At 37.6% G+C, this 17,344-nt stretch overlaps 1 protein-coding gene across 29 annotated transcripts in view; it reads left to right on the plus strand.

Annotated features, from left to right (window-relative positions):
* clasp2 (cytoplasmic linker associated protein 2) overlaps window positions 1-17,344 on the plus strand; it is a 320,784-nt gene that overhangs the window by 257,114 nt on the left and 46,326 nt on the right. For 20 of the 29 annotated variants that reach the window (XM_043688884.1, XM_043688883.1, XM_043688863.1 and 17 more), the window contains 3 exons: window positions 1,870-2,013; window positions 11,692-11,835; window positions 16,689-16,798. In XM_043688884.1, the coding sequence (XP_043544819.1) occupies window positions 1,870-2,013; window positions 11,692-11,835; window positions 16,689-16,798 (398 nt within the window). The remainder of the gene's footprint in view (window positions 1-1,869; window positions 2,014-11,691; window positions 11,836-16,688; window positions 16,799-17,344) is intronic. The other 9 variants (XM_043688861.1, XM_043688864.1, XM_043688871.1 and 6 more) reach the window with 1 other exon arrangement.

The following is a 17,344-nucleotide window of genomic DNA, read 5'->3' on the forward strand; positions in this document are numbered from 1 at the left end:
TCCAGCCTATCACCCTCACCTTAACCTCCTTCTACCTATCGTATTCCCAACGCTCCTCCCCCAAGTCCCTCCTCCCTACCTTTTATCTTAGCCTGCTTGGCACACCCTCCTCATTCCTGAAGAAGGGCTTATGCCCGAAACGTCACTTCTCCTGTTCCTTTGATGCTGCCTGACCTGCTGCGCTTTTCTAGCAACACATTTTTAAGCTCTGATCTCCAGCATCTGCAGTCCTCACTTTCTCCTAGCAAATTATTACAGTACATTATCTGTCTTAGTGAATAGGAAAAGGCCATCTGTTCAAGTCAGTCCCACCATTAATGAGATCATTGCTGATCTGATCTGTGGCCCAACTCCATATATCTATCTGCCTTTGGTTGTATCTCTTAGTGTGTTTGTTTGACAAAAAAGTTATCTATCTCAGATTTAAAATTAACAGATTGAGTATTAACTGCTATTTGTGGAAGAGAGTTCCAAACATGAACCATCCTTCATATATAGAAGTGGTTTCTAACAACTGTCCTGAATAATCGTGCTGTAATTTTTACACTATGCACGCCATTTCTAGAACACCCAACCAGTGGAAATCTTTCTCCCATCTTTTCTGGCTAATATCTTGAGGACTTCAGTCAATGCCCCTTGACTTCCTAAATTCTAGAGAAAATACGCCTAACAGATCCCCTCATAACCTAATCTCTGAAGTCCAGGAATCATTGTTGTAAGCTGCTATTATACTCCCATCAAAGCCAATACATCCTTCCTAAGGTGTGGTGCTCAGATCTGCTTACAGTACTCCAAGTGGAATCTAACTACAGTTTTGTATAGCTGCAACAAAACTTCCATGTACTTTATACTCCAGTCCTCGAGATATCAAGGCCAGCATTGCATTAGCCTTCTTGATTATTTTCTGCATCTGTTCAAAGCATTTTAAAAATCTCTGCACCTGAACACCTAAATCTCTGAATGTAACTTCAAATGTCAAAAAGGTATCCTGATCTTTTTTGGTCCATAACTTCACGCAATCTTACATTGAACGCCATCTGCCATAGTTGTGCCCAATCATTTAGTCTATCACTAGCTCTTTGTAATTTTATACTTTTATAATGCCACCTAACTTTGTCACCAGCACATTTCAATATTTGGACTTTTTATGCCATTATCCAAATTAAGAAATAGTGTGAATAAGTGACACCACAACACAGATCCTTGTGGAACACCACTAGTCACATCCTACCATTTTGAAGACTTCCCATTATCCCTTTTTCTATCACCTGCACACTATCAGTTTCCCAGCTATGTCAATAATATGTTCTAAATTCCATGGCCTTCTACTTTAATATGTTTTGCAGAAGGATATTGCTGCTGCTCAGTTGACATCTAGTACCAATTAAATAGGTCAGATTGTAATCATAATTTCAGATTTTCATTTCAAAACAGAATCTGTTAACAATCAGCAGATAATTTTTATTACATACAGTTAACAAGCCATATGGATCATTGGGAAATAATGGATTAGCCATATTTCTGTTGAATTTGTTTGAGAGGCTGAATGGCCTTGTGCACAAAACTGGAAATTAAGCTTGAAACTTATATAACTGTTGCTCAACAAATTTGTTTCTGCAAAGATAACATGAATAAGTGAAGGAAAATTCATACCAACCTCATGAATGCAAAGTAGATAAAGTAGAAAAGGAGTCTGATCAATAAGAAATGAAGTATCAGAACATCCTTATTATCATCAAGTTCCCATTCATAGTGTCTGAACACATGTTTATTGCTAATAGAAGTTGTGTGTTCTTGGTTTTAAATGTGCTTTTCTCTTAGAAATAAAGCCATAATTTGCATAATTTCATTGGTTGATCTGACTTGCAGGTTAAAGTTGCCATTTTGAAGTACATCGAAACATTGACTCTACAGATGGATCCTGCAGATTTTGTAAATTCCAGTGAAACCCGTCTAGCAGTATCAAGGATCATCACGTGGACAACTGAGCCAAAGAGCTCTGATGTTAGAAAGGTATCTATTTTGTCTGACCTTTTTATATTTAATTTTTAATGTGTTCTATTTTTGATCATAGGTCTAAATAATCAAAAGAAACCATGCACCATTATTATTTTCCTGTTATGATTGTCAAAATAGAAAATTGTGAGATAAATCAGTTAGTTTATTGGCCAACTGGACTATCAAACAATGAAATGATGGTCGAATAATTGAGACTTCTGATTCTTTAAAATACTTAAATCAAAACCAAGTCAAAATGGTACCAACGTTTTACCTTGAGAGATCTGAAGTGCTCAGAATTTGGTACAAAGATAGGATCGAGTAAAGTTCAAGAGATTAATAACTTTAAAGGATATTAACATATTTCTAACAAAAATAGGAGCAGGAGGATGTTATTCGTCCCCTTGAGCCCATTCTGCCATTCAGTAAGGCTATGGTTGATCTTAACTTCAAATGCATTTCTCATCCAATCCCCATATCCCTTGATTCCTTAAGAGTCCAAAAATCAGTTAATCTCAGATTTGAATATACACAACAATTGAGCATCCTCAGCCTTGTCAGTAGACAATTCTAAAGATTGCAATGCTCTTTGAGTGAATAAATCTTTCCTTATTTCGGTCCTAAATAGCTATCACTATATCCTGAGACTGAGCCTTCCCATTTCAGGCTCTAATCCTGAAAGACATCCTCTCAGCATCAATCCTGTGCACCTTTCTCAGAATATTCAATGGTTCAATGACGTCCTTTCATTCTCTAAACTCCAAAGAGCATCTCCTCAAGGAAACACTTATCTCAGGAATCAATCTAGAGAACCTTTGTTCCAGCACCTCCAAAGAAGCTGTATCCTTCTTCAGTTGGTACTATCCCTGTAGCAACCAATATCTTAAAAGAAAATTTGAACTTAATTACTAGCTAAAAGAATGATATGACCAAGATGTCATGTTTTAAAGCTTTTACTGTAACAAACAGACTCGAAGCAGCATTGAGTAAACAGTACTTCTGTCACTGATTTTAAACTGCAGAAGAGAATTTTCTCATTTCACTTTTTTTCAGCAATGAAAATGCTCTCCTTCAAAGGTTTCCTTACACTGTCCCTTAAAGTAGTCATTTGATTTTTAAAGATCCAATCTGAAGTGATTCTTAGCTCCTGCAAGGTCACTTCCATTCCTTTTTTTTGTGGTCTGTTAATGTTTAAGCCAGTACAGCTTTTATGGTGAGTGCTTTCGTAGAGATTTGCATGTTAAGCAAATCTTGCAAGTTCTCTCAAATTTGATCTTTTCAATCTGCTTACTGGTTTGTACTCCTCATACACATTAACACCATTTCTGTTACACCTGAGAAACCATTACAGATGTAGTGAGTTTTCAGAAACTTGTTTCTAAGATAAAGCAACTTATAACATGCTATACACCTAACAAGTCTATAACAATTAACTTACTGTATACATACAATGCTAGGAAATTTACCCTGGAACTGTTATATTTTGCCACAAAACTGTCAACTTATATAGTTTAAGCTGTGTCAATCGAATGCACCTAACAGTTAAGAATTCATTTCTGTATTTTGTAGACATTACATTTCTTTCTCTCAAATGGACAATTTGTTTCATTTCTGTGATTATCACAGTAGATCTCCTTTCTCTTTCTGAATACATTTCACAACATTTGTGTCCGAGAGTAAAAGTCTTCCTAATCAATTCAGAATTTTATCAAGTGTACAACTTGCACTGCTGATACGATATAATACAATTTGTGACTTTTAAAAACTCTATCAAGTGTAAGATGTAAGTCAAAATGAAATCCTGTGTCATTACGCACTTTTCCATGGCACTTTAATATGGCATTTTGTTCTTCTTTAGAATCAGTCTGTAAACTATTTGAACCAGATTATAACATTTGATTTCCATTTTCTTTTAGCATGTAAGTTTTTTAATTGTCCATAATAAGAAAAAACATTTCAGCTAGTTACACAGCTGAATTGCCTTACTGCTGTTTAAATAAAAATTACAATTATCTTGTAAGAATCTCATCAAGGTTAGGTCAGTGATCACATGATGTGGTCCTCCAGAATTTTTTTATAATAAGTCATTCACAGGAAGTGGGCATCACTGGCTAAGCCAGCTTACATTACCCATCCCCAAGTGCCCAGAGATCAGTTGAGAGTCAACCACATTGTTATAGGTCTGGAATCATGTGTAGGCCAGGCCTGGTGAGGATAGCATATTTCCTTCCTTAAAGGACATTAGTGAACCAAATGGGTTTTTCCAACAATTGGCAATGATTTCATGGTCATCTTAATTCCAGATTTTTATTGGTTCAAATTTCAACACATCTGCCGTGATGGGATTTGAACCCTGGTACTCAGAATATTAGTTTGGTTGTGTATTAATAGTCCAGCAATACTACTAGGAAGCTGTGAAGGAAATTAGCAAGCAGGATCTCTAAAGTAGTAATTTCTGACTATTCCAAGTACCATGGCTAGGTGAGTATAGAAACAGAAGGATAAAGCTAATGAATCTGTGGCTGGAGGGCTGGTGCAAGTGAGAGGCCTTTAGATTCTTGGAACCTTGGTGGGGGACAGGGGGAGGACCTGTTGTACTCAAACAGAATGAGACCTAATTTCTTATTGAATGTTTTGCTTGTTTTGGGGAGAGTTTAAACTACTTGGCAGGGATATAGAAACCAAGACGTAAGACTGAAAGGAATATCAAGGTATACAGAATATTGGAAGAGATAGGAAGCACCAAATAAGGTACTGTGAGTTAATAGGTAGAATAAAGGAGAAAGTGATAAAGTCAAATGAGGGTTACAGGCATTTAGATGCTTGCTCAAGTTTGGTAAATAAAATGGCAAGCTGTGCTTATAACTCAGTGTGGAAATATGATACTGTCGCTAGAGACCTGGCTCAAGGGAAGGGCATTATGTATTCATGGATGCAAGGTGTTCAGCAAAGGGAGAGTAGTTACAGTATTGAATAAAGATAACGTTGATGTGCAGAAGGAAGAGGGCAGAAGAGACAGTTAATTAATATAGGTGACTTTAGCTCTCATGTATATCAGAAAAATCAAATTGGCAGAGATAGCCATCAGGAAGAATTCATAGTGTATTCAGGACATTATTTTGGAATAAAAAAATCCAAAGAACTGCAGATGCTAGAAATTAGAAACAAAAACTCAGATGGATTGACAACACCACCTGAAGGTCTAGGTGAAGTATAAAACACTCTACTTGTATTGCTGAATACATCCCACAACAGTCAATAAAATGGTTTCTAAGTTGTGATCTTTTGTCCCCAGTAGACTTGTCATTGTGGACTTTCAGAAGTCGGATGTTTTAATGTACAGCATACAAGTTTGCAGATATATTGTCTCATTAAGGCATTTAGGTAAAATTTAACCAGAGAGTTGTTTCCACTTTTTTTTTAAACACTTTTGCACATTATTTTGAAGAAATTATTTATGTAACAGACATGTTATGGACTAACAATGTTTTTCTTGTGGTTTATGGCATAACTTGGTATGTGTATGGAATGAGTAGCCAGAGGAAGTGTTGGAGGCTAGTACAACTGCACAATTTAAAAGGCATTTGGATGGGTATATGAATAGGGAGGGTTTGGAGGGATGTGGGCCAGGGGCTGGCAGGTGGGACTAGATTGGGTTGGGATATCTGGTTGGCATGGACGGGTTGGACCAAAGGGTCTGTTTCCGAGCTGTATATCTCTATGACGCTTTAAAACAGATTGTTGAAAAAACTCAAGTCTTGCAGCATCTGTAGAGAGAAAGCAGATTTAGCGTTTCTTGTCCAGTGACCTAGTACAATGTTATGGATCCAGTCAGTGATCAAATTATTTTGGATCTGTTAATATCTAATGAAGCAGATTGGTCTTCCAGTAAAAGATTCCAATAAAATAGTGACCATAACTTGGAAGAACTAGGCACTCAGTTTGCAATTGGAAACTTGGGTCCAAAACAATTACGCTAAACTTATATAGGGATTCAAAGACCGAGTAGGCTAGAGTAAATTGGGAAAGGAGTTTAGAAGGAAAAACAGAAGAAAAAATGGTAAACATTTAAGAAAATAGTTCATGGCTCACAGAACAGACATATATCCCAATGAGGAAGAAGGATTCCAAAGAAGGAGATAAACTGACCATGCTTCACCAAAGAAGTTCAGAATAATATCAAACTGAAAGAAAAAAAACTTACAATGTGGTAAACTATAGGATTGAGAATTTTTGTTTTGAAAGCCAACAAACGGTAGCTAAAATTTAAGAGTGGGGGAAATAATGTTTGGGAGCAAACTAGCAGGTAATATAAAAACATACAGTAAAAGATTCTTTAAATATATGAAAAGGAAGTGAGAGACCAAAGTGAACAAAGGTCCCTTAGAAAACAGGGCTAGGGAAATAATGATGAGAAAGTGAGGTCTGCAGATGCTGGAGATCAGAGCTGAAAATGTGTTGCTGGAAAAGCGCAGCAGATCAGGCAGCATCCAGGGAACAGGAGAATCGACGTTTCGGGCATAAGTCCTTCGCCCGAAACGTCGATTCTCCTGTTCCCTGGATGCTGCCTGACCTGCTGCGCTTTTCCAGCAACACATTTTCAGCAGTAGGGAAATAATGATGGCAGACAAAGAAATGGCAGAGCAATTGGATAAATATTTTGCATCAGTATTCACAGTAGAGGGCATTAGTAGCATTCCAAACAAACTAAATCAAGGGATGAAAGCTGAGAAAGAAATAAATCTAATAACTATTTCCAGAGTGAAAGTACTAGGGAAACTGATGGGGTTAAAAGCTGATAAATCTCTTGGACCTTAAAAGTTTCATCCCAGGTTATGAAGTAGCTGCAGAAATAGTGGATGCACTGCAAAGTCCCAAACAACTGGAAAATTGCAAATGTAACGCCATTGTTCAAAAAAGAAAGGAAACAAAAATCGTGCAATTGTAGTCCAGTTAGCTTATATTTGTCATTGGATAAATGGAAAGTCTACTACTAATGGTAGTGGCAACACATTTAGAAATGCATAAGAATGGCTTCATGAAGGGAAAAACATACCTGACAAATTTATTACAATTCTTTGAGAAGGTAACAAGCAAAATGAATAAAGATAAATCAATAGATATAATATATGAGCATGAATAGAGAACTGGCTAACTAGTACAAGACAGAGTTATGATAAAGAAGGCATTTTTGGGATGACAATCTGTAATGAGTGGAGTGCCACAGACCAGTGATGGGACCACAGTTATTTACAATATAAAGCAAACTTTGTTTTAACTGGCACCCTATCAACCAGCACAAATGGTGTACCTCAAGTACCGCAATCTACAGTGATGTCTAAGTGTTTATGCTGTAAATAAAGTGCAAGAGTTACATTGAAAGCCCCTGCAGTATGTTTCTATTACTTACTGTGTGTTTTTGAATTAATTGTAGGAGGTATGTTCATGTTTTTACTTGATTTTTCTGAGTGATGTTGACATCTTGAGACGTCAGGTTTTACTGCAGTGTTGCATACCTCTTGATTATCCAGAATATTTGATCAGCCGGCACACTCCTGGTCCCGTTAATAAAAGAAATTGCTGCATATTGGTGACTTGGACGAGGAAAGTGAATGGACTGTTGCTAAGTTTGCAACTTACACAAACATATGGGGAGGCAAATAGTGAAATATAATATGTGAAAATGTAAGGTTATGCACTTTGTCAGGAAGAATAGAGGAGATGAATATTATTTATATAGATAAAGACTAAAGAAAGCAGCAACATAGAGGATTTTGCAAATGCTTGTGCTTAAATTACAAAAAAGCTAATATGGAAATTCAGGAGTTAAAAGAATAAGGAAAGGGAATATTGACCTTTGTTTCAATGGAACAGAATATAAAATAGGGAGGTCTTACTAAAACAATGCAAGGCACCAGCCAGATCAGAGCTGAAATAATTTGTACAGTTTTGGTTATCTAAGGAATGATATACTGACATTGGAGACAGTCCAGAGATTGTTCACTCGATTGATCTTGGGTATGGAGGGATTATCTTTTGAGGAGAGGTTGAGTAGGTTGGGACTTTCCTCTTTGTAGTTTAGAAGATTGAGAGGAAACATTATTGAAACATATAAAGCTCTTAGAAAGCTTGAGAGGATATTACCTGGAGAGGTTATTTCCTTTTGTGAAAGAGTCGTTGATCTACACAGAAAAAGGTCCTTCAGCCCATCACGTCAACACCCATCAAACACCTGTTCTAATCTCATTTTCAAGCATTTGATCCATAGCCTTGTTTGTGTTGCCATTCCAAGTGCACATCTAAATACTTCTTAAATACTGAGGGTTTCTGTTTCTTCCACCTTTACAGGCAGTCAGTTCCAGATTTCAACCATCTTTTGGATGACAGTCATTCTTTTGTCAGATCTCCTCTAAACGTTCTGCCTCTACCTTAATTCTCTGCCCCCGACCATTGCACACTTCATCAAAGGGGATAGATTCTTTCTGTCTACCTTATCTATGCCCCTCGTAATTTTATAAATCTCAATCATGTCCCCTTTCAATCTCTTCTGCTCTAAGGAAAACAACCTTAATCTGTCCATGATTCGGAGGAGATGCCGGTGTTGGACTGGGATGTACAAAGTTAAAAATCACACAACACCAGGTTATAGTCCAACAGGTTTAATTGGAAGCACACTAGCTTTCGGAGCGACGCTCCTTCATCTGATGACCTCACAATCACCTCCAATTGGTTGGATGGCTGGTTTGTGATGCAGAGTGACATCAGCATGGGTACAATTCCCATACTGGCTGAAGTTAGCTTGAAGGACTCTCCTTCTAAACTTCTCCCCTCACCTGAGGTGTGATGGCCTTCAGGTTAAACCACCATCAGTCATCTTTATAGAAAGATGGATCAACACAGACCATCAGTACTTCAACTTTGAATTAAAATGTCAAGTAAAGGTGAAATTCCATTGCTTGACATTTCTAAGCACTCTCAATTTGACAAAGGGTCATCAACCTGACACAGATGCTGCTAGAATTGCTGAGTATTTCAGTATTTTAAATGTAAGTATTTTAATTAGTTTAAATCCCTGGATAGTATGTTTTGGGTGATGTGTGAATGATGAATAGGGTACTCTAAGAATTTTCAGTTGTGCTTTGATATAGTCCCATGATTGACTTCAGTTAATTCTCTTATTTGAAAGATGGACCAATACAAACCATCAGTACTTAAAATGTCAGGTAATGGTGAGATACAGATTCTTAGGAAATTTGAGTTTTAACATCTCTAGCTCACTGAGAGATAATGTGCAGCTATAGTTTATAGAGCTGCTACAAATGGCAAATCAAAGATATTACTCCAGTTGAAATTGGCTAAACTGAGTTTGAAGTGAAAATGGTTGGTAACCATAATGTCAGCATTTTGACTTATGGAAGGATTACTGCTCTTAAATTAACAAAAATGAGTGATGGATGCACACACAACTGGAGAAGCATTACACAGATTGTGTTATAGCATTTATAGATACAGCAAGTACTGACTTTACTTTGTTTCACTTTAACATTGATTAAATATTGTCAATGCAACCATTAAATGTTGTGAAATTTCACTTGAACTTGTTCATACTTCCTGTTCTATGGTCGACATGACCTTTCCTCTGATGCTTCCACTGTTGCTCTCAATCCTGAAGGTCCTCTTTCCTCTGGCTCCCATGACCACCCTGTATTCTTAACTTTTAAAATCATTAAAATCATTACTGCTGCTCCTACTACTCCACCTGGTTTCCTTCCTGCTGCCGTCCTTCTGATTCTCTGTTCTTCCCTTTTAAAGTCCCAGTGTTTGGTGCCTATACCAATAGCTGTTGCCATTCTTGTGGCTGCTGGCTTCTATTCCAAATTTGTGCTGAAGTCCTGGGCTCCATCAAGTGGCAAAAGTTGGTTAGTGTCAATAGTCCTGAGACTTGGTCGCTTTCCACAACAACAACCAACATTTGTTGTTGAAGCATAGTCAATCTAACTACACTGGAGGAGTGTATTTTCTTATCATTTACAATATTTAAATTTTTAAATTTATTATGTTAAAGTTAATTTTGTTAAAGAATGTCACCAATTTAATTTATGTTCATATATTTTTTTTGCGAAGAAGGACACTGATGTCAGTGTGTTAATATCTCTGGACGAATAATCCAGAGGTTCAGACTGGTGCTCTGGGATTATATGTTCAAGTGTTATGGCTGGAGGAATTTAAATTTTATAAATAGAACCTGGAATTGCAAGCTAATTTGAGGAATGGTGACCATGAAATCACAATTTATTGTTAGTAATTGGTTCATTAATTACCTTAGAATCCTGGAATCATACAGTACAAGAGACATGCTTCATCCCAACGAGTCTGCGCCGCCAAAAGCTATTCTAAGTCTACAATAGTTGACTTCCCTGCACTGGTCCTATAACCTTGAATGTTGCATAATATCCAAGTTTTTTTTAAAGATTATGAAGTTTTCCACCTCAACTGCCCTTCAAGGCTATGCATTCCAGATTCCCACCATACTCTGGGTGAATAACATTCCTCAAATCCCCTCTAAACCTCCTGCCTTTCATGTTAAAATTATGCCCCTGGATACTCACCTTTCAATTAAGGAAACAGCTGCTTCCTATCTACCCTGTTCATGCCACTTATAACTGTATGCACCTCAATCAGGTCCCCTCCCGTATTCTAAAAATCCCAGCTTCATCGCAGAACTAAACTGCCCCATCCCAGGCAATATCTTGGTAAATCCCCTCAGCACCACCTCTGGTGCAATCACACCCTATGATGGGTGACCAGAACTGCGCACGGTACAACTGTGGCCTAACCAAAGTTTTGTACAGCTCCAACACAACTTCCCTGCTCTGATAATCTATACCATGACTGGTAAAGGCAAGTGTCCCATATGCTTTCCCAACTACCCTAGTAACCTAGACAACTAACTTAAATGACCTGTCCTGCTGTCTTTAGAAATCTGTGATTAATCTTAAGATCCCTCTGTTCCCTGAGCTTCTTCATGCCCTTCCATTCATTGAGTACTCCTTGTCATGTTACTTCTGAAGTGCATCACCTTACACAAAGCAGGGTCAAATTCCATCTATTACTAATCTGACCAATCTGACTACATCCTTCTGTAACCATTGACGTTCTTCCTCACAGTCAACCACCCAGCCAATCTTTGTCATTTGCTAACTTAGTTATCATCTCCCCCATATTTTTGCCCATATCACTTAGTGTTCAGGGAAGAAAATCTGTCATCCTTACCTGATCTGGCCTACATGTGACTTCAGAACTATATCAGTGTGGATAATTTGTAACTGGCCTCAAAAATGGCCTAGCAAGCCACTTAGTTCAAGGGCAGTGAGGGATGGGCAACAAATTTAAATCTTGTCTGTAATGTTCATATCCCATGCTGCAATAAAAAATGTTTTAGTAAGTGATAAATTTGAATATGCTAGTTATTTAGCATGGAATACACAGCATTGTACATGTATAATACAGTATTTCAAATTGTACTTTTTTTTAAATGGGCCAGAGATGTTTGAATAAACCTGAATCAAAGTTTTTCACATCAATTCTTTTAGGCAACAGCGTAACACCTCAAGTTCAAATTTTCAGGAAATCTACCACAACAAGTATGATGATGGTTCAAACTAGATTTTTCCATTGTTTTTCTTCCTTTAGGCAGCTCAAGCAGTTTTAATATGCCTGTTCCAACTCAACACTCCAGAGTTCAGCATGCTGCTTGGAGCTCTACCAAAAACATTCCAGGATGGAGCCACCAAACTTCTTCAAACCCATCTTCGTAGTTTAGCCAGCACTACTCAGGTATTTCATATGATAATAATTACAATAATTGTTGGAGTATTTGTTGAGTTACCAAGCATTGAACACAAAAGCATCTGGTGGACACCATGAACTGCAAGAACAAAACTTGAATAAGCTTAGCTTAAGTTATTATTTTTCCCATCAATTTAGCACACTTGTTTCTGACATGGCAGATGATTTGTTAAACTTTGTTTAATTAATGCAGGCTGTACTGTAATTCACCAGTCTCATTTGAGTAGGTTAATTTGGACACAAACCCATTTAAATTACAGGTGTAAAAGCAAAGCACCACAAATGCTGGGGATCTGAAATCAAAACAAAGTGCTGGTGAAATTCTGCAGGTTTGCAGCATATGTGGAGAGAGAAATCGAGTTGTTTCAAGTCCAATATGACTCTTCAGAAAGTTGCAGGAAATGTTTTTACCCTGTAGTATTTTGTAATAAAAACTGACTATGTGCACTTCAGTTATATCTTGAGATATTGTGTAGCCAGCCAAACATTTTTCCTGAAACAACTTTATTTTATTGAATTGATTTTCATTCTCTTCCTGCAAATCGTTGAGATTAAAATAGCAATCTTACAAAATTAAAATAATCGCACCTTGAGACAAAATTCTTGCTTGTGTGGATTTGAGCATCTCCCCAAGTCTCCTTTGAAGGGAACACCAGAGGGAGGATGAGAATAATAACCATACTTCTGTTACATAATGCATTTCTTTCTGTTGGAAGTAAATATTAGAAGAGTCACAGGCTCAGTTATTCATTATGTTATATGGGCATTATTACATTACGTATTTTGAATATTACAAAACTTTAATCAATCTCTGATGGAAACCCATCTTGTTTCAAAACTCAGAAATATAATAAACAATGAGGACAATAGTAACAGACTGCAGGAGAACATGGACATAGACTGGTGAGTTGGGCAGATATATGGCAGATGAAATTTAATATAGAATTGTGAAGCCATTTTATAAAAGGAATGAAGGAAGGTGATAAAATTGTGAATGGCTTTAATAGAGTAAATATAGAGAACTTGTTCCAGTGGAACATGATTGATTTCCAGAAGACACAGGTTTAAGTTAGTGGTCAAAAGGACCAGAGGATTTACGAGGGCTGGGATTTCTATGGCAGGTCATTCATCTTGTGACCTTTCAAAGCCTATCTACAAGAAACCAGTGAAGGATGTGACAGACTACTGTCCACTTCCCTAAATAATTACAAATCCATGAACCTTTAAGGAGTTGAACCCTTTCAAATGCAAAGCAGTCCACATGATTGGCATCCCATACTGTTCCTTAAAGATTAATTTTTCCACCTCAGGTGCATAGTGGTGGCAGTATGTACCACACGCACTGCAGCAATGTGTCAAGCCTCTCTTCACCAGCATCTGCCAAGCCCACAGTCTATGCCAACTAGAACAGGCCGGCATGCACTTGGCAAGACCACCACTTGGCAATACCCTCGGACTATGCATCGTTTTGATTTGGAACTGTATTGCCATTCTGTCATTGGATTCAAATCTTATAGCATCAGTTTCTTTGAATGAATACTGTGTAAACTGCAACAGTTCAAGAAGGTGACCACCATATCTTCCTGAAGGTACTTTGGCATGAGCAACAAATGTTTGCCTTGGCAATGATGCACCCTCTATGAACTGAAAAAAAGGTTATTAGCAGCTAATTTTCAGGCTTATCCCAACGTTTTTTGATAAAAATGTATGATAATGGAAGAGCAAATTACTGCAGATACTGGATTCTGTACTGAAAACAAAAAATTTCTGGAGATAACAGCGGGTTAGGCAGCATCCATAGAGAGAGAAAGCAAGCTAACATTTCAAGTCTAGGTGACTCTTCATCAGGTCTGATAAATGGGAACAATTTGAATCATAAGATGCATCCCATCCTCAACTTAAGGGTAGCTCCTCTTCAATTCCACCACATTCTCAGGCAGTGCATTCCAGATTGCAATTACTTGCTGCTTAAAAAAGAGTTTTCCTCATTACTTCTGTTTCTTAAATCTGTACCTATGGTTTTCAATCCTTCCGCAATCACCTGGGCCCCAGTACTCCTAGACTACATTTCAGCTTGGACTAATGAGTGGCAAATTACATTCATGTGATGCAAATGGCAGGCAAAAACTATCTCCAGCATAAGAGTCTGACCACCACCTGTTCATCATTGAATCCCCTATAAGCTGCATCCTGAGGTAACCTTTAACTGGAAATTTAATTGAATTTATGACACAAATACTGTGGCAACAAGAGCAAATCAGGTATTCTGCAACAATGGGGTCACCTCGTGAGTCTCCAAAATCTTTCTATTATCTCGAAAGCACAAGTCAGGAGTGTGATGGAATATTCTCATTGTCTGAATGAATACACTGCAAACTTCATTGAAGTTTAACACCAACCAGCACAACGCAGCCTGATTGATCATCACTCCATCCAACAATTTAAGCACTTATTTGTTCTACAACAATTGCATCATAATTGAAGTGTGTGCTATCTATAAGACCTGCTACATCTACTTAGCAAAGCTTTATCAGCAGGACCTTTAAGTTTCCCTTCAGGTTACGTTCCTGCTAACTTGGAAACATGGCATGGTGTCACTAGTAACTCTGTCACTCTTCACTAACAGTGACATTTTTTTCCAGAATACATTTTGCAGCAGTTTGCAAAGCAACACACCACCTCCTTCTCAAGGGAAAATAGGACTTGACAATAAAATTTGGCCTCACTAATGATGCTTATATTCTAAAAATGAATAAAGTAACAATGAAGAGTATGTGGTTATTTTGTTTGAACCTTTGTTATTGTTACTGTCATCCCTTGTGGCTACCTGTACCTACAGCTCAGTATCCTTCATCACCACGCTCCATGCATTTATGCATATGCACTCAAACCCGTCTCAGTACGCCTTGTGTTTACCTTTTTTAATCCCACCTATTTCTGAACTGCTTCATGTTGTATCTTGTAACTTCTTTGTTGTGCTTCATCCTCTTATTGCTCCCTGCTAATTTAGTTTGAACTCGTCCCAACATTTCCCACAAAAAGTTGCTCCTAGCCCTGTTGACCTGCAACCTGTTCAGCGTTTCAGGTTGCTCCTTTCCACCAAACTGGAACACTCCTGCTGCATCATGTCTCATTGAAATGTTTCTAATTAAATGGGTGGACTTGTGAAAGAAAGGCTTGAAGGTTTCACGGAAACTGAGTTGGTTGAAAGGTGGCCTGAAAGTTACCTTCAGTATTAGCATGAGTTTGATAGTTAGCACTGGCTGATGAGACAATAACAACTGGGCAGCACCTAAGATCAATCACAAAAAAATGCCTTTGTGCAGAATGAATTGATGAAGCCGTAAGTATTCAATAAAAACAAAGGTTTGAGAGACCTCTTTCTGTGCTCTAAGTTTTGAGAGGACGAATCTCACATCCTCATTTCATAAATATGAGCTATTGTCAGTTAATTTTAGTTATAACCTAGATGAAACTGTTTTCTGGTTAAAGCATAATAATTTTATGTGAGAACGCAGGATACTTGGATTGTATTATTTGATATAACATTGATTATACTGAAACAGGCTAAGCCATTACTCAGACAAAGATTAATCAAGGATAGTCAGCATGGCTTTGTTAAAGTCAGCAGTATTTGACCAACTTGATCAAACCTTTGGGGAAGTAACAAATAGTATTGGTGATGGCATTACAATCGATGTGGTCTACATGAACTTTGCAAAGCTTTGAATAAGGTCCCACATGACGGACTGATTTCAAAAATAAAAGTCACATGGGATCCAGTGGAATGTAGCAAGCTGAATATAAAATTGGCTCAGTGGTATCATAGAATCCCTACAGGGTGAAAACAAACCATTCAGCCCATCGAGTTTATACCAACCCTCTGAAGACCATCCCACACAGACCTATTTCCCCCCAACCTTATTCCATGTAATCCTGCACATCCCTGGGCACTATGGGTAATTTAGCATGATCAATTCACCTAACCTGCACATCTTTGGACTGTGGGAGAAAACCAGAGCACCCAGAGAAAACCCATACACATACAGGAAGAATGTGAAAACTCTGCACAGACTGTCGTCCAAGGGTGGGCCCGAACCCAGATCCCTAGTGCTATGAGGCAGGGATGCTAACCATTGAGCCACCGTGTTGCCCTTTAGTAGGAACTAAAGACTCACCTTTGATACATAAGTGCTTGGACTGTGGTAATGAAGGATACCTGGCTGCAGGGACAAATAGCCACAGGTTTTTGCATCTTGAATTCCTTTCCTTAGATCCTTTTGCTTTTTGGGATATATATTAATGATTTGGACATACATTTAGGGGACATGATCAAGAAGCTTGCAGATGACATGCAAATTGGTAACATGTTTAATAATGAGGATAGCTGTGGACTGCAAGACAATATACATGGACTGGTGAGATGGACAGAAAACATCAAATGGAATTCAACCCGGACAAGGATGAGTTGATGCATTTTGGAGGATATCTGGATCTGCACATCAAATCCATAATCTGCAGGTCTGCAAACCACATGCCAGAAAGTTGAATTAGACTGGATGGTTTGTTATTTCAGCCAGCTCAGATACAATGGCCAAGTAGCCTCTTTCTGTGCTGTAAAATTTCTGTTTTGGAAATATCTAAATAATGGTCTGTGACCTGTGCAGACAATTAAATGGAACATAATTGTAACCTAATGAACTGTAACAAAACAAATTTTCAGCATGTATAGTTTTTATATGAAATAACAGATCATTTTAATTGATAATGTTGCTTTAGATAAAAATGCTGGGAAATTGCTTTACTAAACTTTAATGGCATTTAACTTTTTTTAAACAAAGCAGGGGTCTGGCAACAGTTCTATAACACGGAGCACACCACGTTCACCTGCAGGTTGGACCAGCCCCCTCACTTCACCAACGAACACAACTCAGAATACTCTACCACCAAGGTAATTATAAATTTAAGAGTAGACTCCATTAAGCTTTTGATGAAGAAACTAGCAGACTGTACTCAGATGTCACTGGTGTGTTTGCTGTTCCAGAACTAAATTCTCACAACATTCATGTTGTAAATTTAATTAGATTTACTTAATTAATTAATAAAGCAAATAATAAACTTTTGAAAACTTACATTTGTCCACTGAAATTGTTTTTCAGAAATTGCCTAAATACATGTGTCAAATTTTGCATTATAACATTCCTTTGAAATATTTTATTTTGTTACATAAAAGGTTTTGAATAGAGAGCAAGTTATTGCTCCAAAAGCTCTTAATGGGGAATATAGAAGACACAAACCACTCTCATTAGAAGAGTCGATGAACTGAGCTGAATTTGAATACTGGCAAAGCCCATAGTCTATCTTGAATGTTTCACATATTTGAAGTATTTAAGTTAAGAATTCTATCTTTCTTATTATTGTGGAGGAAGTATATGTGGAATTTCATACTTAACTAAAGTAATACAAAAGGGACATGTTATCTATAAGCCCTTTGACA

The sequence above is a fragment of the Chiloscyllium plagiosum genome, chromosome 4 (assembly GCF_004010195.1).
Source record: "Chiloscyllium plagiosum isolate BGI_BamShark_2017 chromosome 4, ASM401019v2, whole genome shotgun sequence".
Lineage (NCBI taxonomy): Eukaryota > Metazoa > Chordata > Chondrichthyes > Orectolobiformes > Hemiscylliidae > Chiloscyllium > Chiloscyllium plagiosum.